The following is a 22,832-nucleotide window of genomic DNA, read 5'->3' on the forward strand; positions in this document are numbered from 1 at the left end:
TAATCATCACTTTAAAAGTTACATACGTTGTTTTTGGTGCCTGTTTGTTTCCCAGATATATTAGTGTGTGTGTGAATGGGTGTATAAGAGACATTAACTTAAAGAACTTTGTAGAAAGGCGCTTTATGAAGTTCAGTCCATTTCCTTGTATTAGTTTACAGGCAGATCTGCCTTATCCAATATGGCGGCGACGTCGACGTACGATTCAGCGCTCAATGCGACGTCTATGTATATATGTCTATGGTACTAACAACGTTTAAAGCGGACGAGTGAATTGTTATTATGCGTGTGTGATAAAAAATAAATTATATTAATAAAGAAGTCAGTAACTTAGTTATGAGAAATAAATAGAACCAAACCGGACGCCGGCGTTGTCGTTATTTACGACATTTGCCCCTACTTTCCAGCCTTCATTTCTCAACTGTTTGGTTGCTAGGTGTTTTAGCGTCCTATCTGTGTACCGTTGCCAGCTAATGACGAGCTAACTGGTGTCAGTGTACGTGAAGCAAAAAAATGGACCGTATACGTTTAAGCTGCGGATGAACACGGTGAAAGCGAGATAAGCTTTTGTTCACCGAGTCAAAGATGCGCGAATAAGGTGAGAAATACATCTGAACGTCAGATAACGGTGACTGATTAGCTACTCAGCTAGTGCTAGCGTACATGTATTCTGGCTGAAGTTGAAGATAATAATAAAATTGAAAAGCAGAAAGAATATGATTTCTGTGTTCATGCCGATGTGCCACAGCTTTAAAACGCCAGTAAAACTTAGTTGGATTATTTATGGAATAGTATTAGTATGAGTTGCTTTACATCATTCTTGTATTGTAGCTTTACCTGAATTTTAGACTCTGAATGAACTCTGAAGTTTTTGGAGGTGCTGCCCTTGATATGAATACCAACAGTGACCCGTGCTGTCCTCTCCTTGCAGGATCTACACAATGCTTGCTGGAAGTACAAGCGTTCTTTAACGAGAACAGAGATCTTTGCTGTCTGTGGGTGTTTTAAAAGGTTTTTACCACATGAGTTCAAGGGAGGAAGCCAAGATGGGGGACATCTTGGCAACTGAAGCTGATCTTCTTGGGATGATCAAAGAGGTAACAGCATTTTTGAGAATGCACACAGAAATAGAAAGAGAAGAAACGCAACTTTTCTCCAACAAACCGTGCTAGATATGGCGTGATATGTTTACGATGTGTTGTGCAGCTTGTTTGATTTCTATGACACATAAAAAATATATATATATCTCCATTCTGCGCTGGTTAAGGCGGAGTTAATGCCTCTTACACTTGTTTTGTGTCTTTTGTAGTATCTCAAGTTTGGGGACTTTGAAGATACTGTTCAGAGTTTAGAGAAGGAGTGCAAAAACAAAGGCAAGCTTGTCTCAAAGCCTCAAGGAAGTAACCTCAGAGACTCAAAGACCCGTGTCATTCAGGTAAATATAAACATAAAATGTATAACCTGCAGCACTTGTTGGTTGATGACATTGTTTCAGAGTTCTTGATTTCCTCCCAACCCAATCTCTTCTTTAACTTTGACTTTTCTAGAAAGACCTCCTCTGCTCCTTTGATGATGGAGACCACAAAGTGTTCTTCGAACTTTGGACAGACAATATTCCATCTGAAGTCAAAGACACAGACACCGAGGCCCAGGCCCTGGAGTTCTACCTCCACATCCATTTCACCATCTATCCACTGAGGAGGCACCCTAATAGACATGTATGTAGATCCCAGTTGATGTTTTTTGTTTCTTTTCTTTTCTTTGTTGTTGTTGTTTTGTTTTTATTATCTGCAAACAAAATTCATCTATGTCTTCCAACCCTACCGTTACCTGTAGTCTAATTTCACTGTGTGCATATATCAAAATGTCCACTAAGCTGTGCTAAAGGCTTTTTCTGAGTGTGATGAATCTGTGATGTTGTTGTTGCACTACACAAGCAGTCATTTGTAAATTATGTAATATACCCGTGTAGGTCATTGCGTTTTGAATTTCTGTGAATGTAAAGATATTTAAAAAATAGCAGCAGCTTTTTCAGTTTTCAGTGGTGTTAGCACGTCAAGAGACAGAATCACGTAATTTTAGATCATCTGTTTATGAGACAGACGACATGTTTTAAATTATGTATTTGGCTTAACTAACATCTTGTTATTGACTTGAAATAAACCCTAATCTGTCTCCAGGACCGAGTTGAGTTTGAGGAGAGGATTTCCCTCTTCAAGCAGTACCTGGAAACTCGGGGGGCAGCACTGAGCCAGACCACAAAGTTTCTGCCTTACTATGCCTTGCCTTTTGTTCCCAACCCCACAGTCCACCCCTCCTTCAAAGACCTTTTCCAGGTGCGCTGCTAGTCATGGAACATTAGCTAGTTAATTATTGCCAACTAGTTGGTAGTAAGCGACTTTATTACCCAGTGCCACCTTCAGAGTGAACATAACAATATATTTTTTGCAATCCACATTATGTATATTTAGGATTCCTGGATACCACAGTTGAGGGATAAGCTGGATCAGTTTCTGTCAGTGACGCTGAAGCCATCCAACACCCCAAGGCTCCTGAATATATATGTATCCTTTTATTGTGACTTGCTCACATGGCATTGCTGAGAAAATGATCAAGAGATCAAATGTGGAACTGTATATTTTAGTTTCAATGTCTTTGCTGTCTTCAGTGGCATGCAAATCGAGCTGTGTCAAAACGCTTTTGTGACACAAACTGCCACCACAGCTAAATAGCTGTAGTGGGAAAATAATTTTTGGCCATTAAAGTTCTTACATCACCATTGAATTTGGCATTTGGCAGTGGTATTCTACTAAAGTGCCAGTGGTTAACAGGGTTCATACAGCACCTGACAGCTCTCACAAAAGGTGCCTTACAAAACTGCATAACATTAAGTGAAATACGTGTACACAAATGTCACAAGGAGTTGGCTTTAGGATAATAAATCAGCTAGTGGGGGAAAAACACAACTAAATCAGAGGGTAACAAATCAGGGATTTAACACAGGCCAAGTACAGAGTGATTTCCATTATGTCCTCTGGCTAAGCTGCACTTTTAAATCTAAAAAAAAAAAGAAAAAGCCTTTCTGTAGGTGACTAAAGAATTAATTAACAGTCAGACTGTTGCCCAGACCTGGTCGTTTCATAACCTGCAAACAAATCGTGTCTGATTTGCATTTTTAAACGGCTATGCTTGAATATGGAAGGATCTAATCTAATCTAAACTAACTCACCTTAACCCCTTTAGAGTAAAAGGGCAAGTGAAGGATAACAAGTATTGTTGCTTTTACTGGAACCCAGTGGATCGACTTTCCTCCTTGCACATTCATGAAACTAAACCCTATCCCCACTGGCTGACGATCAAAGCATACACATTAACATAGCAACTATCATCTCAAAGGCCGATCAGAGAAAATCTGTCTTGTTTGTACATGTATAAACCATAAAGAAGCAAAGACTTCAACTGGTAGAACGTTTAGCAGCTGACACAACATACTCACACGTGAAAATTGAATCCAAACATGTGGCCAGACATCCACGAAATCAGATTTCTGTAGTCGTCTGTCTACGTAAGCACATGTAAACACACTAAATGTTTGCCTACGCAAGAGCTTTATGACAAATATCTATCCCTCCCTGTTGTACAAACTTCTATTGTACACTGTTTGTACACTTATATCTCCAAATGATAAAACAGATTATCGCATTAACAAATGGCGTCTGTGATAAATTCCAGCTTCAAACAGGATGTACAACATACTGTGTGTGTGTCTTATGTCCTGTCAGACTTACGTAAAACAATACGTACATGGCTTCCCGTATTTCAGTTTCTATAATATCTGATATCATTTGTAATGCTTCATCTCCTAACAGTGAGGGAAGATGCTGACTGGAAAGAAAAGCCAAAGGGTTGCTATTTTTAGTTTTTGATCTAGTCTCTTCTTACAGCTTCTCGTAGAATGTTGCAGAAGCGTCTGCTATTTCTTTTGGATGTGAAACTGTTTTTTTAAGTGTGGGGTGTACAATCTTACAAACCACACGACTAGCTTGGGATTTACGAAGTTGAAAAGCTAGCAAGTGACTGGATATGTTCCCCATCTCATAATATTGTTGTTTGGAGAATCTTAAGGCCCCTTCTGTTTTATGTGTGGGGAGCTTATCCAAAGCCTTCCTGGTTTCTTTTAATTTTAACAAAGTATTATGTGCTCCGTAGATTGTAGATTTTGTGTTCTGATTCTACGTACTTGTTCATTGTATGTCTGTACCCTTGGATAAAGAAGCAAATCCAGTAGAAATGTTTGGTTAGTGCTAGTTTGTATTCTTTAACAAACTTCATCCAGAAGGAAGGAGGAAGGACGACTAAAGGTAAATATTCCTCCACATAATACTATATCAACTCCAGACTGACTATACTAACAACTTATGTTTGTTAGTGGTAAAGAAATGATTTATATTTTTACACAACCTTTACACCACCTTTAACTGCTATCATTTGTGTGCCTAATTTGTTAACTAGGCTTTAAGAATCTATGATGATGGGAAGCTTTGCCAAAGACTTATGCTAGATAAGTCATAAGATAAGCTCTGTTACTGGTGCAGCCTTTTGTAAATAGAGATTGATAAAGGTTAAACAGTTAATGTTCTTTTAAAAGATCAGATTGAGAATCAACATCTATTTATTTAAAATGTTTTAAATGAAACATTTAATATGTTATGACAAACACTTGTCACTCATGTTGTTTTCTGCACCTTTCTGCACAGAGGTCATACAGCAGCTGCAACTCCAACTGGTCGAATCGGACCGCCGCATCATAAGCTATGTGCGGAAGTTCAACAAGATGCAGGCCGACTACCACAACCTGATTGGGATCACTGCTGAGCTGGTCGACTCATTGGAGGCCACCGTCAGCGGAAAAATGGTTGGCTGGCTTGATTGTGGGGGACTCAAACACATTCTAACTCACGGGCTACATAGACGTGACAGACACACACACACACACCAATACTAATGAACTAATAAGTGGTTTAATTAGGCTGCATATGTAAAGTTTAAACTTCCATCCATGTGCAGTTGTATACACATTGTGTATTTTTTAAAACAGACTGAAGTATTTTTAATGTGCACACACGTGCTACTAGATGACACAGCAGTAAAAATAGGACACAAAAATGGCAATCGTCACACACATGCACAGTATATTAAAGCTCAAGGGGCCTGCTGTGTTTTTGCAGATCTCCCCTGAGTACCTACAGAGTGTGTGTGTTCGCCTGTTCAGCAGCCAGATGAGGCAGAGCGTGGTGCAGAGCACCGACTTCACAAGGCCTGGCACAGTGAGTGAGAGCAAATGTATCTGTCTCTTCTTCTCCCATGCCTTACTGGAAACAAACAAAGCCTCATGGCAAGATGATTTCTATCCAAGTATGGAACATTTCAAGTGGGAGGACATTTGATACGGTTTGTATCCTGGAAAAAGTTGCGTGGATCCTGGTGTTGCATTGCCTACACACACACACGTGAGCGGCTTGTGGAAAAGTAAAATCCCAATGACAACACTGAAGGGAATGAATCATTTCAAATACAAATCTTTAGTCAATCAACCGCTTTTGAAATTGAATTGTTGTTTTTTGTTAAAAAAAAAAAATATTTCATTTGATTTATTACTTTTATGTAATGGCAAGACTAGAAATATTCAAAGTAAACCACAGATAGCTGATTAAAATGTTCATATTTTTAGTTGTTACCATTGTGTAACGGCTTATTCCATGTGGCTAGTCTAAACCGTCCTCTCTTAGAACCTTGACTGTCACGCGTACTGTCAGTGGCACTCATTGTGGTGTTGAACTGCTTTGTGAAATCTTGTGTCTTTCTGTTTTTGAACTGAACAACCTCTTTCTGTGTGTTTGTGTTTTTGCGTGTGTGATGCTTTTGTCCACAAAAGGGATATTACTCTATGAGTCCCTATGATGATGGTTATGTAAGTTTCATGTTTTCATCTTTACTTCTTGTCATCGCGCAGGTCCCCACTTCTCATCATGCTTGTGCCTCCCCATATCTCTTCTTCTCCCTCCTTCTCCACGTCTTCCTCCTCCTTTTCCTCATCTTTATATCTGCCACCCCCTCCTCTACTACAGACTTACCTTTCTTGGCCTGCCTTTGTACTTAGCCTCCCTGCCATTCTCCTCTGGTTTGTACTAGATTGCCCCAGTTTAAAGCGATATTTGGCCTTGTTTGTTGTAAGAATGATCTCTTTTGTCAGGCCAAACAAGAGCATCTCTTTCAGGGCGTACCTGTTTAAGTCATTTGTTCTCAAAGTCGCAGGCATTGTTCCTCTCCTCAACACCTTATTGTCTATCAGTCGTCTTTTTATTGAGGTATATCCTGTCAGTCTTTGTTTAGCTTTGCGATTTTGTTTAAGGGTGCAGAATTTAGAAGACACTTTATAATTGTGACAGTTCGTAGCACCAATAACAGCACAGAGCAATAGCAACAAAATATATAAATAATGAGTTTGGACGATTGCTAAAAGCAGGACAGTAATCATTCCTGGTATTGTGGATAAAATATTTGTCTCAACTGTAACCGAGTCCTGAAAGACCATATTTCCCCTCACATAAACAAACAATTGTTCTTCTATAAATAACCTAAATCCATAATTGGCCATATTTTTTTTTTGTGATCAAATTTTTATTTTATTTTAAGTAACAACCACAACAGCAACATGTGATACAGACAAACAAGCAGCTAAATTAACACAAACCAGAATATGAGGGGGAAAAAAACACCCACAAATAACCCACCCACCCCCTGGATCCAGAACTCCACATCACACAAGTTACACCTGCAACCCACGGAGAATAGTTAACAGTAAATCCCAAGCCTGTATTGCTGACTCTTTTGCTCCATGGACCTTGGCTATCGACAGCTCCAAATAAGCAATATCCAGATATGTTAGAACCCATGCCCAAAAAGAGAGCGAGTGCGGAGGTTTCCACCGAGTAGCAGCCAGTTTTTTTGCAGCCGTAAGACCAGCCAGCAAAGCTTTTCTTTCAGCCAGTGACAAACCCAGCCCTGACAGGTCATTCAAAATGAGTGTGAAAGGCAAACAAGGCCATAATTGGCCATAATTATCCCTTTATGCCTTCATAATATTGAGATGGCTCTCACAGATCTTTTTTTTTCTCGCTGTGGTGAGAAATCCTGGGTGAGACGAGGTCGCAGAGCTGTCTGCTTAGACAATAGCATCAACAATAGATGGCCTTTAGTTGATATCTTCGCAGCCATAAAAGAATAAATAGTGCGAAGACCTGCCGAGGTCTTCAGAAGTGAAATAAAGACTTCAGGCTTCTTTTATGTAAACTGTGTATTGTCAGAGAATTCAGGTCAAGTTTTTCCTTTGTGTCGCTGAAATCTGAGAATAAATGTGGCCTTAAATTGCAAGTTTTATTTAAAATGTAGAAATCATTAGCTTTAACTCTGCTGTCATTGTTGCAGATAATAATTTAACCATCCAACCTTTTTGTACATTGTCTGCTTGATGTCACTCTTAATCAGACCCCTCCCTAGCCCCCCTGGCCTGAGAGTTCAGACACCCGAGTGTCAAATGTCTGAGGGTAACATGTCCCCTTGCCCTTTAGCATTATTCAGGGAAAATTCTTTTTCTGCAGAGAGAAAGGAATTTGGGATGGAATCCAAGTATCAATGTTCTCCCCCACTTCCGTATTACCTGCTGCACACCAAAGCAAAAATGTGGCCAGACCACATGATACCTCAGACGCCACGCATCACCCACCTGACCTTACACTGCTTCTGCTATAGGCCTTACCACCCAGGCTTCAGATTGGATTCCAGGCCTTAAAATCCCCTTTCAATGGTAGAAAACACTAATAATTAGTTCTTTCACCCCTCCTCGACACACCCACAAATCACTGCAACAATATATTACTGCGTTCAGAAGACTCCATTTTCTTTTCTCTAAAGCAACAACATGCACTGAGGTGCAACAAATGGAGGGATGGCTATTTCACACTAACCTGCCCTCTCTGGTACTTTTTAATTGCTGAATTATCTTAGCCTTCTTGTCACTGACTGCATGGGTGACGTTGCTAAACAGCACTGTTCTGTATATGTCCGAGTATTCAGCATGTACCACGAGCATGTCCATATGCATGTCCAAAAAATCAACAGCTAATGACATCTATAGACATTATCTAACCACATAGTAAGAATGATAAAAGAGAAACCGTTGCATGGGTTATGTCCTTCAACACGTTAACATAAGAATGTGATAAATGTAGTCTGAAATGATCAAAATCTGATATACACTCTACTCCTCTTTGTCTTACAGGCCTCCTCGATGCTCCGAGCATCCATCGCACCACAGTAAGTCATCAGTTTTCTGTTAATCTGTAAAGTTTCAATCAAGTGCCATAATAAACAAGGGCTGACATGTCTCTTTTTAATTATTTTCCAGGAGACCCAAGGAAGTGCCAATGCTGCCCTCACTAGACTATGATAAGCTGAAGAAAGACCTGTTTGAAGGCCCAGACAGACTCCGGTCCCTGCTGCTTCAGGCACTGCGCTGGGTGAGTATTCATATTCTTATTTACAGTATGTTCATCATCATCTCCTTTTCTCCCTATGCCTCGAGTTATATTTTGCATAATATAGAATTAGTCACTAACGTGACAATATTTTTTTTGTCTCAACACGTACAAGCACTGCTGCGTCTCTTTTGTCCACACTTTTCTTTATCCTCATATATTTATTAAACTTTTTTTTGTTTACTGTTTTTGTTAAAATTACCCATTTTATATAATTTCAGTTTAGTGTCACATTTGCAGCCAAATGTTTGAGAAATTAATATGAAAGGGAAATATCACCACAATTGCTGAAATTCAATTAATTCCTAACCCTCAATGATTATTTTGTGGATTATCTCCCTAACATATATTAGGGCTATACACGATTGTGAATGAGCATTTTAGAAAGACACTAGTGTGATATCCTTTTAGTGTGTGCTACATTTGTACCATTGTTATGTTTCTTGTAAAACAGGCTAAAAAAAAGTTGAACTTACTTGACAGTATAGTCAGATTTAGCATTTCCAAGCTTTGCCACGTTTTTTATATAAGGGATAATGTGTAGCAAGTGATTAATTACAGACTTGTTGAAACAGTCTGCTGTACAGAAATAACAGAATGTTAACCTAGCAAATATTTGCTGCCACCACTGGATATATTCTGTCCACATAGCAGGCCCATATTGTCTTTTCTATACATCTCTAGGGGAAGAATAAATACTGGAGGCCTTTCATATTTACTTTCCACGTGTACATTTTTGAGTCATCACTGGTCTCTCATGTTTTTTGGGTTTTTTCTTTTTTTTTAGAGACTGACTCGCTCCCTCCCTGGTGAACAGAGAGACACAGTGCTTCAGGCCTATATCAGTAACGATCTGCTGGAGCGCTACAGCACTAAACAGGTGGGACCATAGGACTACAGCTTTCAACGTTACTGTACTGTAGTGTGTTTGAACATTATCAAGTAATTACTGTGGTGGATTTCTGCCAAAATGTCTATTTGTGTGAAGTGAAATGACAGATTTTGTTTTTCCCAAACTATATTTCATGCAACCACTGGAGCAAAAGTAAAAAACAAACAAAAAAAAACAACTTCTTATCTATTAGCCTGACTGCCTAATTAATCCCTAGGCTCTGATTTCAGGCCTGAGCTGGTGAACTGGCACATTTGCTGGGTACACACAGGTTTGTTTCTCACCTGCCGTTGACCTAATGCTGCACAGTGAGTGTAGACGACAAAGTGGACAGTTCAGATGTCTGAAATAATATCTGTTTGCCACCATTTTAAAATATTTTGAGTATGAACAATGTCTTTATTGATAGTTAATTGATAGTGAAGTCACATATAGTTGGAGCTAACTCTTGTCTTGACAAATAATCCAATCTGACACCCTGACACACAATATTATCTACAGTATGTAAGTATGTAGTTTAATTGTAATTATTTCACTTTAATCTGTCTGTAGACTTCTTATGACATGTTCTCAGGCTGTGATTAAGTAGCAGTCTCTTCACTAAGGTATTTAACAAAAGGCCTGACCAGCTAAGGACAATTATATTCCGTATTTCATCATCAGCCATGTCTTTCTCACAAGCTTTATTGTTGTTTTTTTCTTCTCTTTTATTTTATTTTAACATTCCAAGGCGGTCCCGTTACAGAAAAGTAAATGATCCTCGCCTCACACCTGAGCTCTCTGTCTTTGTACTTACAGTACTCTATGCCACCTATAAATGACAGCATTTACTGTAGAGAGCCCTAATAATAGTGGCAAATGTCTTAGAATCACATCCCAAGCATAAATGTTTTGTGTTTGACGAGAACAAAAAGCCTAAATGATCCTACAGCAGGGAACAGTCTGGCCATTTAAGGGTCATATAATGCCCCATTCACTTTGGTCTGGCCAGTTTCAAAGAAACTGTGTGCCTGAAGAAGAATTTGTCCTTGTCTCCATGCAAACTTTATTTATAGGTGCATTTCACATGCTCACCTGCTTTTATACAAATATTCTTACTGACAAATTAACATAATGCTGCCTGTTCTGCCTTCACAAGGCCAGGTTTGAGGGTTTAACTTGTTTGACTGGTTTTACGGTGAAAACAGTATTGGCCAATTAATTCAGTGATAGTGATTATTAAGTATTCACATACGCACGTTGTGGTAAATATATATATATATATATTATATATATATATAATATTATATATATATATATATATATATATATATATATATATATATATAGATATATAAAGTTACAGTTCACAGAAACAAAAAGAATAAAAAAACCCAGCAGTGATTTAACAGGTAGTTAGAAGGTTGAAACTCTTCAGTCTTTGACAGCTAGCTTGGTTAACAGTAAAATGACCATAGAAAAACAAAATTCTGTTCAAATACTATTTAACAATCATGAAACGGCTGTAATAAGAAGAGTGCCTACAGATAATGTTTCAACGAGGACATGTGGGCAGTACATAAAAGATGCCTGCCCGCCACTATTCGCCTGGACACCGCTCTGACAAAAGAGCAGATGTAACAATACCGCCTGTAGCCCTGCTCATATGCTACGAGAGCTGCCAGACATCCTTTTGAGCTACTATGTATTTGGTCATTTTCACAGAAAACCGTGCTTGATCTAATGAGATCAAACGATGAGATTGTCCGCCAATACATGGCTCGTCTCATCAATGCATTCGCTTCCCTCGCAGAAGGTAAGTGCCCAACTGCCATTTGGTTAAGCATCATTCCTTACTGGTAACATGAGTCATTGTCTGACCGGACGCATTTTGTAGACAGAGATTCATAAAAGACCTTTTATCATAACTTCTGAATTACTTTCTGTTTTGTAGTATGTGGTTGTGGTCAAGTCAAGGCTGCCAAATCCAAATGAAACTTTTACTTGTTGTTGAGATTAAATGTTAACTAGATATTTAATCTCAACAACAAGTAAATGAAGTAAGTTTCATTTGGATTTGGCAGCCTTGACTTGTTGAATGCCTAAAATGCTTGAGGAACTTTAAATACTCATGAAGACATCTGATGTGACACTAGTAATTTGTGAACTCCAAGAGATGGTAGAATATTTCGCATCAGGTTTAACCATCATTGGTGAGTTATATTGTCCTCACAAGTGTTCACAGTTGTATCTGTCATTGCTGAAGCCAATATTAGTAACTTAAATGTTAAAACAATGTCAGTTAGAAATTTAAAACCGATTACATGTTTTGTTAACGCTTACAGGTCGGGTTTACCTCTCCCAAATCCCAATTCTTCTGAGACTTCTAACAGAGGCACTGAGGAAGGAGGAAAAAGACTCCCTGACTCGAGAGAATGTGCTAGTGGCCCTGCAGAAACTCAGCCTTAGGTAAATTTTAAAATGACCACTGTTTTTATGAACCCTTTTTTCCAGGGTAACCATTCACAAGCCATCCTAATGAATTATTTCTGCTTGTAGATGGCTTATAATCATAATAAGCCAATATTAATATGCACAATTAACCTAAGGCACATAGTACTGAAATAAAATAGATATATTTGGATATCTCTAATGTTTCTTTGATACAGATTTCATGTGATTTTAGACTTCCACCGGAATTCCTGTTCTGCGGAGGAACACAAATAATAATGTTCAAGTTGTTTTTAATCCAACATTTATCATCATGTCTTGATAGGAGAAGCCAGCAGACGGCCATGATAGCAGATGATCTGATTGGATGGTTGGTGGATGAGCTGCAGGATTCAGACTGCCTGAGTGACTACACCCTGGAGTACTCTGCAGCTCTGCTCATGAACCTGTGTCTACGAACAAAAGGTAACGGCGAGGCACAGCTAGACACAGAGCAGGGCCACAGTTAAAAAATCCCTTTGTGGAGTTTGGCTTGACATTTTCCTCACAACACACTGTGCAAGCATAGTAACTTGATTTACAATGGTTATCTAACAGTACTGGGTGAGGTTTAACGGCATTGGAAAGTTAGTTGTCCTATTATCTCAAGATAACAAAGCCTGTGAGGTTGTAGCCGGGATAGTCTCTGATAACTTTACCTTCATAACGTCCTGTGCAATAATCTTACCTGTGCGTCACGAGCAATAACCACATGAGTAATAATTGTCTAATAATGTGCAACATGTAACATCCGGCTTTTACCATTTGCTACACAAATACAAGCAAGATACAGCATTCACTTTTTATGAATACCCCTTGTTTTTTTGTATAGCGTCTATATTTTTTAGCATTGCATTGTTTATTTTATTTTTGTATTTATATTATATATATTTATATTACTGTCCCACAGCTAGTGGACACAAGTGTAAGGTAAGGTAAACTGATAAGGCTAAATGCAAATAAATAATGCTAAGTTTGTGAGGACAGTTTTGTTTTAGTTTTTATTTGTTATTTTATGAAATTAGTCTTTCCACATTATCGTGGCATAATGAAATAATTAACCTGTTATCTTGATAACAACATTGAAACACAGCTTTACAGCTTCTGTAATAAAGTATTCCTATCTAAGATAGTTTTGCAGACATGCTTCTGTGCCTTTTTGAAATTTCAGTGGACTTTTGAAGACATTCATCTGAAATTGTGGAGGTGGATGGCAGCGTGACGCACCACTGACAATGCTAATTATTTGATTGTAATTTTTGTTTAAGTTGCTGCTTTGTACGTTCAGCAGAACATTGTAGGTTCCTGTTAGATTGCTTTAGAAATTTTTGACTTGCCATGCAATCATTTCTAATTAAAAGCACTTAGCAAGTGTGTTTAAAAACAAATAAATAAATAAAAATCAATCTTACTATTTTTAAAGCAGAGTAGAGTCTCTGTCTAACTTTGTTCCTCTTGAATGATTTTATTATGGTAATCATGTTTCTGTTAATATTTAATACATATATTAGTTTTTACAGCTTTTTCTGAGCACAGTGCTTATCTGTGCACTCCTTTCACTTATTTCATCGTCATATCTAGAGTGTATTGGTTAACATTTCACATGTTACACAAGTTGAGCAAAGGTACACTCACTCTTTGTCGGTACAGTTTCACAGGGTCTGCTTCACTGCCTTTGATTTATTGGTGGTTTTATTAACTTACCGTACATGTAGAGAAAGATAAAAATACAATATACCCTATAGCCCTAGGGCCGGATCGATTTCCGGTGGACTTTTATAAAAAATTCTCCCATCAACTGGCTCCTTTGTTACTAGACATGTTTAATAATTCACTGAAGTGGGGTTCTCTGCCTCCAGCTTTAAATCAGGCCTTAATCTCACTTATTCCCAAAAAAGACAAGAACTTAGATCAAATCAAGCTGGAGACCTATAAGTTTATTAAATTCAGATGTGAAACTTCTAGCTAAAGTGCTAGCATGTCGTTGGGACCCTTGTCTACCAGGCATAATTTCCCCAGATCAAACAGGGTTTGTTAGAGGTCGGCAACTTTCAACTAACATTAGAAGATTTCTAAATATCGTGCTTTCTCCTAACACATCTCAAACTGTTGAAATGGTCATATCCTTAGATGCAGAGAAAGCCTTTGTCGTGTTGAGTGGGATTATTTGTTTTCTGTTTTGGGGAAATTTAGCTTTGGGTCTAAATTCATTTCTTGGATACAACTTTTATACTCTGCCCCCTCTGCTTGTGTGACAACTAATTTTCAAAGGTCTGAATATTTCCCTCTATTAAGAGGGACACGCCAAAGTTGCCCTATGTCCCCCTTCCTTTTTGCCATAGCAATAGAGCCTCTTCCCATTGCTCTCAAATCCTCTTTTTGTTTTACTGGAATTGTCAGAGGTGGTCTGGAACATCGAGTATCTCTCTATGCTGATGATCTGTTGTTATATGTCACAGACCCAGTTAGTTGTGTCAATAATATTTTACAAACCTTGATCATTTTTGGATCGTTCTCAGGTTATAAAAAACATTAGCAAAAGCGAGTGTTTTCCGGTGAACAAAGCAGCCAAACAGATCTCATCAAGGGCACTACCATTCCGATTAGCTCATAATAGTTTTCGTTACTTAGGTATTAATGTGTCTCATTCCTTTCCTTCATTACACAAAAATAATTTCACTAAGCTGGTTACTGAAATTAAGACTGATCTGGCGTGCTGGGAATCTCTCCCTCTCTCGCTAGTAGGCAGAATTAATTCAGTTAAAATAAACATTCTTCCGAGATTTTTGTTTCTTCTTCAGTGTCTTCCTATTTTTCTATCCAAATCGTTTTTACAAACCTTAGACAAAGCGATCTCAACATTTATTTATTTATTTGATTTGATTTGATTTAGTTTAATCCAATTTAAGGTCCTCCATAAAATTCATCTCACAAAAACCAGACTTAGTAGGCGGCTATTTCCAGGCACAAACGATATCTGTGATAGATGTGGTTTATACCCAGCAGATCATGTTCATATGTTTTTTTTTTCTGTCCCAAGTTAGTCAACGTCTGGTCATATCTTTTTTTTTAATCATTAGACAAAGTCCTTAATATCATGTTGGAACCCTGCCCAGTGATATCTATCTTTGAAGTACACCGTACTCCAACTAGTCTCACTAAGAAAAACTCTGATGACGTTGCCTTTGCCTGGCTTATAGCCCGCAGAATCATTTTGTTACATTGGAAAAGTCCAAATGCCCCTCCTTCTACTTCTTGGTTGAATGATTTAATGTCTTTTTTTATCTTTGGAAAAAGTTAAATATTCTCCAATTTTTATAAAAGATGGCAACCTCTCATCACTTATGTTAACACCCTCACCTTTCTGGATCCTAACTAAATTGATTTGACGCATCAATTTTTTTTTCATTATCTAATTTTATATTGTACACACTGAGCATCCTTTATTTACTTATCTATTGTCCTTAATATTAGTAATATTCTTTCTCCGTTACCTCCTTTAATATGTTATATTATTTATTTTAGTCTAGTATTAATTTATTTCCTTCTTCCTCACCATTCAATTAATTCTCATGTATTTTTACTTATTTTCTTACATATTTTCTTATATCATTGTTATTATTTATTTTTATTTTATTTAATTTTATGTCATTTTATTTATTTTTTTTCTCCTCCTCCTCATTGGTTTTGGGAGAAGTTGTATTTTCTGGTTTGTTGTTCTCATTTAAAAAAAAAAAAGGCAGGGGAAACAGCTGTGGTATAACTCTATACCTTGTATTGATAACTGTGAAATGCTGATCGCCAATAAAAAAATTATAAAAACAAAAACAACTATTAATCTTTGTGAAAGGTTATCTTAGCATAAAACGATTAAGAACACACTGTCCTTCACATTGTAGGTTATTAAATTGAAGCGTGTGTATATGTTTGTGTGTGCATGTGTTCTGATCAGATGGCTGTCTTTGTACAGGAAAAAGGAAGTGTGCAGAGAACGCCAAACATGTGCTAAAGGTTCTAACTGACCTCCTTGGACATGAGAACCATGAGGTGATATACGCATCCGTCAACACTTGCACACAGATGTTACACGCACAATGCATGTAATGCCACCACTTCATTACTAAATAGCATTCACAGGGATACATGAATACAGCTTCACTTATGTCTTTAAAGTGTGAACAACACTAGCTTCATTTTTATGAATGGTTGTTAACAACTTTAGAGTACCATTGACTAAAGCTGTTGTCACCACTGCTACAATTTGTATCTTATATATACTGGTACACTGCATAAGCATTCTTTCTTCCTTGTATTCATGTTTTTCTTTTTTTTTTCCTTTGCATGTTCATACAAGCTTGGCCTGAGTGTGTGTGTGTGTGTGTTATTTTCCTTTCCTCAGATTCGGCCATATGTGAATGGAGCCCTGTACAGCGTCCTGTGTATTCCCTCTGTGAGACAGGAAGCAAAAGAGATGGTGAGATAACAGAAATGTCTTCACCTGCATGGAGGAAACAGACACAGTTGTGTGTTTTTTGCTCTGCATTTGCCTCTTTATGTCACCACACAGCCGGTGTTTGGAGGGGAAACAACAAGTGTTCACAGTTATTTGACACAGCCACTGTATCCAGGGACTGGTGAACCGGTGTGTTGTGTTGGAAATGTAATTGAATCAGAATCAGGTTTATTGCCAAGTAGGCTTTCACATACAAGGAATTTGTCTTGGTGTTACTGGTGCATAACAAACATCTCGTAAACATATAAGAAAGATATAAAATCAGCATGCAGAATATTTTAAATGTGCAAAATATTTATCGAAATTATGTTAAATAAAGTGTATGCGTTAATGTAACTCATAGAGTTCCTACTAGAGCCTACGTTAATGTAACGTGTGGGGTTGGAGGGTGAGAGTCAGTATCAGAGGGGGCTCTGGGCCTTGTTAATGAGGCCAGTGGCAGATGGGGGGGAAAAACAGTTTTTCTGGCGTGAGGTTTTGGTCCTGATGGACCACAGCCTCCTACCACAGGGCAGTGTCTCAAAGAGTTTGTGTTCTGGGTGGGAGGGGTCAGCCACAATCATTCCTGCACACCTCAGGGTCCTGGAGGCGACCGAGTGCAGCCGATCACCTTCTCAGCAGACTGAATGACGCGCTGCAGTCTGCCCTTGTCCTTGGCAGTGGCAGCAGTGTACCAGATGGTAATGGAGGTGAGGATTGACTTAATGGTGGTGTAGAAGTGCACCATAATCATTGTGTTTGGCAGGTTGAATTTCTTCAGCTGCCGCAGGAAGTACATCCTCTGCCATGCTTCCTGGGAGATGATGGTTCCCAGGAAGTGGAAAGACTCCACAGTGTTGATTAGAGAGTTATACAGGGTGATGGGGGCAGGCGAGGCTGAGTTCCTCCTGAAATTCTCAATGGAGCCCTGGGGGGATACGGTGCTGACTGTCTGGTAGTCAGAGATGTGTTTCCGGGCTTCACGTGCTGCTTCCTGTCAGACAGGAAATTTGTGATCCACCTGCAGATGGAGTCAGGCACGCTCAGCTGAGAGAGTTTTACTTCATGCAATGAAATTTGTGGTGGATGTCTTTGTGGATGCGACTAGATCCAACCATTAAGATTATTAACATAGTTATAGGATGTTATAATCAACTCATTTGCATGTCTTAAAATGAGCACCTTTGAGCTATATCTTACCTTTAGAGTCACTGATTTGAGTTAACTTTCAGTTGAAAACCTACTTAGGTGTTACATGTGTTTCCTTTCACATGTTTGCAGAGTGTAGAGGAGATTCTTCGCTGCTACAGCAAGGAGGAGAACCCAGACCTAAACAGACAGATTGAGTTCATCATTAAACAGCTAAACTCAGGTCAGTGAAATCAAATTTACAATTCTGTGTACTCATACAGGGTATGTCGTATGTGTGTATGTTATTTAAAGTGTATTTGTGTAGTAGAAGTAGTAGAATTAACTTTACATAGTAGGAAATTGAACAGTTACATATGAAGATCATTTCAATTATACAGGTATCATATTCCAAAGTGAAGCAGTCGGTGCTGTTGTTGTTTTGAAAAATGTACTTGCTTGTTTATTCATTGCGCTGTGGCTGTGCTGCACCCAGCTGATGAAGAGGGGCCAGAATCAGACGATGAAGAAGAAGAGGACGACAATGACGTAAGTCCTCCCATCAAGCTTTTTGGACACTGATGAATTAATGCGTTTTTTCATCATATTCTGTATCAACCTATACCTTGGTTCAACACAGCTACAGGATTATACTGTATAAACAAAAACAGATCGGAACAACAAAACTTGAGGATGGGTGAAAAATGAGACAGCCAGAAAAGAAACACCTCATATTTGACACCTCTCCCAAACCTTTAGATGCAATCTCAGCATGACACTGATATTGGGTGTCTCCCATCTGTGTGTTTGTGCATGTGCATGTTTTGTATAGGGGATTGATGGGCCTGGGAGATTAGATTCTGTGGGAAAGTGGGTTATCAAGATAAGGTATATAGTAGTATTTAAAGTGGCTGAAGTCTCTAAGGTGTATGTCTATGTGTACAGTATGTGTGTCCCGCTATTCCCCTTGTGGTCGAATAAGAATTCCTTGAGTGTAAGTGGCCTTATTCCATTGCCTCTGATCTCAGATGTGGTGACTTTGTAGCAGCTATCCATTTACCATGGCTATAAGGGTGAACTGATATACAGTATGTAGACCAGTGTAGACTACACTGGTCTCTTGTTGGTACTGTGTGACGTGGTGCCAAGCACTGTATTAGTGTTTAACTTCATTCATGGACTCACATCAATGTTATTGTGACAAGTTCAATATATCAGAGTCAATTATGCTCCACCAAAGTAACCATAGTCACAGCAAACAACACGTCTCAGAGGCTTTTATATAATGGTGTTGTGTGTTGTGTGAGGCCTCGTTGCGAGATAAGCTTAACACCTTTTTATGCTCACTTTGATCTCCTGAACAAAGAGTTAGCCGTTAAAAGGACCGGCCACTCTCATTATCCGCTGCAGATGTGACAGCTGAGAGTGAATGTGAGCAAAGCTGCAGGCCTGTTAATATCAAGAAAGTGTGCCCAATCAATGTCTTTACAGATATTTTATATAAACAAATCACTGTCACAGATACTGTTCCCATCTGTTTCAAGGTAGCCACCATTGTGCCTGTACCAAAAAAGTCTGCAGTGTCTAGTCTGAGCAGCTACCACCCTGTGGCAGTCTCCCTTATTCTGAAGTCCTTTTTGTGAAACTGGTTCTCTAGCACATCAGAAGATAACATCTCTGCAAGTCTGGACCTTTACCAACAAATCCTCAGAGGATGCCATTGCCACTGGACTGCACTCAGTCTTCACACACCTTGAAAATGACACCAACATCAGCTTTCATGTTAACATTTACTACAATGACCCCCAAACTAATATGGGCTTTTTTCATTGACACTTTTGACAGCAAACCATGCTTCACTGATTTGTGTTTCCGTTCCTAGTTTAAACATGCCAAGTCATAAAATGGACAGTTTTTGGAGCCAGGGCAAAGCAAGCCCTATCCACCACCAAGTGGGTTGATGTTAAATGCTTGTTCAAACATTAAATCCTTGTTTAAATGTTGCATCCTTGGTCAAACATCAAATGCTTGGTCAAATGCCGAATGATCTTTTTCTTCTACATCCGTTTCATCACACTGTATGTGTTTTTCAAGAAATAAGCGGTAAATGCCAAATAAAATCATAACACAAGCAAAATGAAAATGATAAGTAGCTGGCTACCAGCCAGCTGTTGTACAGTGCAATTCTAAAAAGCACTAAAGAGGTGCTGCTTTTAAATGTCATTGACTCAAGACAAGCACGTCATCAGTTAAAGACATTACTTAAGCAGGTAGCCATGCTATAATCGAAATGCAAATCCACAGACAGTTGAGACTGGCAGTCACACTCTAGTGTTAAACTGTAGGGCTGAGAGGACGCTTGTACTAAAGTATTAGCTTAGGCCCTTCTCAATCATGCTGTACACCCAAAACTGTAATCCCAGACATTGGCAGAACTCTGTCATGAAGTCTGTGGATGACCTTTGTGATTACCGTTAATAACAATGAGGCTTTATATCACAATGAAATGAATGAGTCTTGCAAGGTGGTGCACAGAGAACATCAGAAAAATCATACATTATGGTAGCTGATGCGGAGCAGGTGAACAGCTTTAGATTCCTGGGAATCAGCAACACACAACAGCTGTCATGGACATCACACATCTGAACCCTGGTAAAGAAAGCTCACAAAATACTGTATTTCTCAAGGAAATGCCCTGAGAAAGATGCCAAAATTTCCCCTTGTTAACTTTTACAGAGGAGCAATAGAAATCATCCTGACAGGATGTGCACAGCACAGGATGGGAAGGCTCTGCGGCAGATGATTAAAAACATCCAGAACGTCAGTGGTACCCATCTTTGGAGCATCATTGATATCAGTGAGCTGAGGTGCTTCTGTAGAGCCAAAAGAAAATCAAAAAACAGTACCTGAGCCACAGCCTGTTCTGCCTGCTGCCACCTGACAAGCTATACAGAAATATCCCACTCTTCACACTCCACTATAAATACATGACATGGAACTTTATACTTATATTTCACCTACTGTACATACTTTTTAGTGTATTTAAGGTCATATTTCTATAACTCTTCTTCTTTCTTCTTTTTTTTGTATATATGTTCTACACGTGTGTACCATGAAGAGGTTACAACCTTTATTTCATTGTAAATGAACCTGGATATCTTGATTTATCTTGTGCAACTTCTCATAAAATAGTGCATGTTAAGTTTTTCTTTTTAGATGTTTCTGAAACACACCTTATGTCCACACCATATTACGTAATTTTGCTATCATTGTCTTGTAACAGGAGGATTTAATGGAGACGGACCTTGATACAGAGGAAGTCCTCCAGCCACAGCCCAGGGAACTGTCTGGGGAAAGTCTTCTAACCACTGAGTACCTGGGAGTAAGAGCAAGAGCAAAACATACACACACACTCACTATACTCCGCACTATACACATATTGTAAAATATTGCTTTGGGGTTGGTATGAAGTAATAAACTGGCTCGTGGTTTGGTGAATCAACGCAATGGATTGTCGATCAGAACGAGCATGGCACAAACACAGGGGATCCAATTGATTCTCATTTATTGTTAGCTGGTTGTTTTATCAAATACGCAGCTCAAATATTGAGAATGAGGGAGGGTGAGGATGAGGCCAGCCAGCTCCTTTGTTCTCCATTAAGGACAAAAAGCCTCACACAGGTGAGCTGGCTGCCTAAATAGACTTGAAGGCGCCGCCCTCCCTTGATGGGAGGTGAAAGGAGGCAGGGATTTTCTACACATATTGTATGCAGAGATAAACTGCTCACAAAAAAAGAGTCCTAGTTTCTTAATAAGTTCTGGCAGTGTGCGACTCAGCCGGCTGCACGTACACTGAGGTTTGGTGGTTGTTCCAGCTAATACAAGTTACAGTAGCTTAAGGAAATGATACCTGCGACAAGGGGAAAAGATAATCTTTGTAGTGCTACGAGTGCTCACGTAAGAGGCATTAGATAGTACTGGCCCTCCTTTGTTTTCTTTTGTTTCTATGGCCATTAGTAGTGCACACGTAAGAGGCACTAAACACTAATCCCTTATGAATTATAAGATATTATGTCATTGTGCTATCAATGCCAGCTTGGAGCCAGCTGGACGTACATAGATGTGAGGTCCTTTGGTGGTTGTGTGTTCTACACAGTTCCATGCTGTACTGCAGCAGCTAAAGGAAAGGATACCTGCAACAAGGGCAACTGATAGTATTTGTAGTGCTATTAGTGCATGAAAGAGCTATTGGACACCAATCCTAGCTAGATGGCTACAGAAAATACAGCGTGTACCCGTGACATACAAAAGTGGCCATGTTAAAGAAGCAAGCCCTCACATTAAAGGCTGTCTACAAAGTTCTGTAATTGCTCATCACTGTTCGACAATGATCTTGGAGACACAGAGGGAGATTGGAGTGAAAATAGGAGCTCTTGCCCCAGAGATTTTTCTTTTATTCACTGTCTACCATGTTTTGTTTCTGCAGCACATCAACACTGATTGGAGATGAAGTTCACAAATTAATTAACTTACTTGTTAATCGATTGTCTAGATTATGACCAACATGGCCAAAATGAAGAGGAAACCAACCCCTCTGGCACAACCAAGTGTCGATGAACCCTTACAGCGGCCAGTCACACCAAGTTCTCATCGTAATGTCAACGCAGTGTAAGTTCACTACACGCAGACAAGAAGACAGTTGAAATTTGAGTTCCCTCTTAAGGTGAATTCACAGTGACTGTGAGTGTCAGAGTGACAGGAAGTGTGTAGGGTAAGGTTTAGTTTCTTGCTCAAGGGTATTTTAATTGTATGTTGTACAGCCATAGTAGCATATCCAAATTATGTGTTAAGTACCAGAGAATACTACATTCAGACACAGACATCTGTCATGTGGCCTCTTTCCCATGAAGGCAGACTAGTTTACAAAAGCACAGATAGCTCATAGTCTCACCTGTAGGACGTTTTGACAATGATAGTGCTTTCCCTCCTCTGTTTTAGTTTCTATGGCCATTAAAATGAGTTCAGAAGATTTGGTTTCAGACACATTTTGCCATTAATCATTACCAGACATAATTGTTCATGTGAGTGAATGAGTCTGGAGTAGGAGACTGGAACTGAAACCACTCGGTACTGAAAAGGAGATCAGTGTTGATACTAGCTGTAAGCTAGACCTCAGGGATAAAAGACAGTATTATTTTAGAGTAATGGATATGACAGGTATGAGTGTTTGGCATGACCTGGCCCCCAGAGATAA

General features: G+C 39.0%; 1 protein-coding gene across 2 annotated transcripts in view; it reads left to right on the top strand.

Annotated features, from left to right (window-relative positions):
• Positions 1 to 296: 296 nt before the first annotated feature.
• The window catches only part of armc9 (armadillo repeat containing 9), a 31,050-nt gene continuing 8,514 nt past the window's right edge, over positions 297 to 22,832 (top strand). Inside the window, exons 1-22 of one of the 2 annotated variants that reach the window (XM_027290437.1) lie at positions 297 to 598; positions 932 to 1,097; positions 1,310 to 1,435; positions 1,548 to 1,718; positions 2,181 to 2,336; positions 2,472 to 2,564; positions 4,337 to 4,361; positions 4,758 to 4,915; positions 5,229 to 5,327; positions 5,936 to 5,971; positions 8,342 to 8,376; positions 8,468 to 8,579; positions 9,385 to 9,477; positions 11,194 to 11,284; positions 11,814 to 11,937; positions 12,245 to 12,384; positions 15,929 to 16,005; positions 16,358 to 16,432; positions 17,732 to 17,822; positions 18,075 to 18,127; positions 20,862 to 20,960; positions 22,131 to 22,246. In XM_027290437.1, the coding sequence (XP_027146238.1) occupies positions 1,023 to 1,097; positions 1,310 to 1,435; positions 1,548 to 1,718; positions 2,181 to 2,336; positions 2,472 to 2,564; positions 4,337 to 4,361; positions 4,758 to 4,915; positions 5,229 to 5,327; positions 5,936 to 5,971; positions 8,342 to 8,376; positions 8,468 to 8,579; positions 9,385 to 9,477; positions 11,194 to 11,284; positions 11,814 to 11,937; positions 12,245 to 12,384; positions 15,929 to 16,005; positions 16,358 to 16,432; positions 17,732 to 17,822; positions 18,075 to 18,127; positions 20,862 to 20,960; positions 22,131 to 22,246 (2,045 nt within the window). In that variant the 5' untranslated portion in view covers positions 297 to 598; positions 932 to 1,022. The remainder of the gene's footprint in view (positions 599 to 931; positions 1,098 to 1,309; positions 1,436 to 1,547; positions 1,719 to 2,180; positions 2,337 to 2,471; positions 2,565 to 4,336; positions 4,362 to 4,757; positions 4,916 to 5,228; positions 5,328 to 5,935; positions 5,972 to 8,341; positions 8,377 to 8,467; positions 8,580 to 9,384; positions 9,478 to 11,193; positions 11,285 to 11,813; positions 11,938 to 12,244; positions 12,385 to 15,928; positions 16,006 to 16,357; positions 16,433 to 17,731; positions 17,823 to 18,074; positions 18,128 to 20,861; positions 20,961 to 22,130; positions 22,247 to 22,832) is intronic. The other variant, XM_027290438.1, reaches the window with a different exon arrangement.

This window comes from Larimichthys crocea, chromosome XVII (assembly GCF_000972845.2).
Source record: "Larimichthys crocea isolate SSNF chromosome XVII, L_crocea_2.0, whole genome shotgun sequence".
Taxonomy (NCBI): domain Eukaryota; kingdom Metazoa; phylum Chordata; class Actinopteri; family Sciaenidae; genus Larimichthys; species Larimichthys crocea.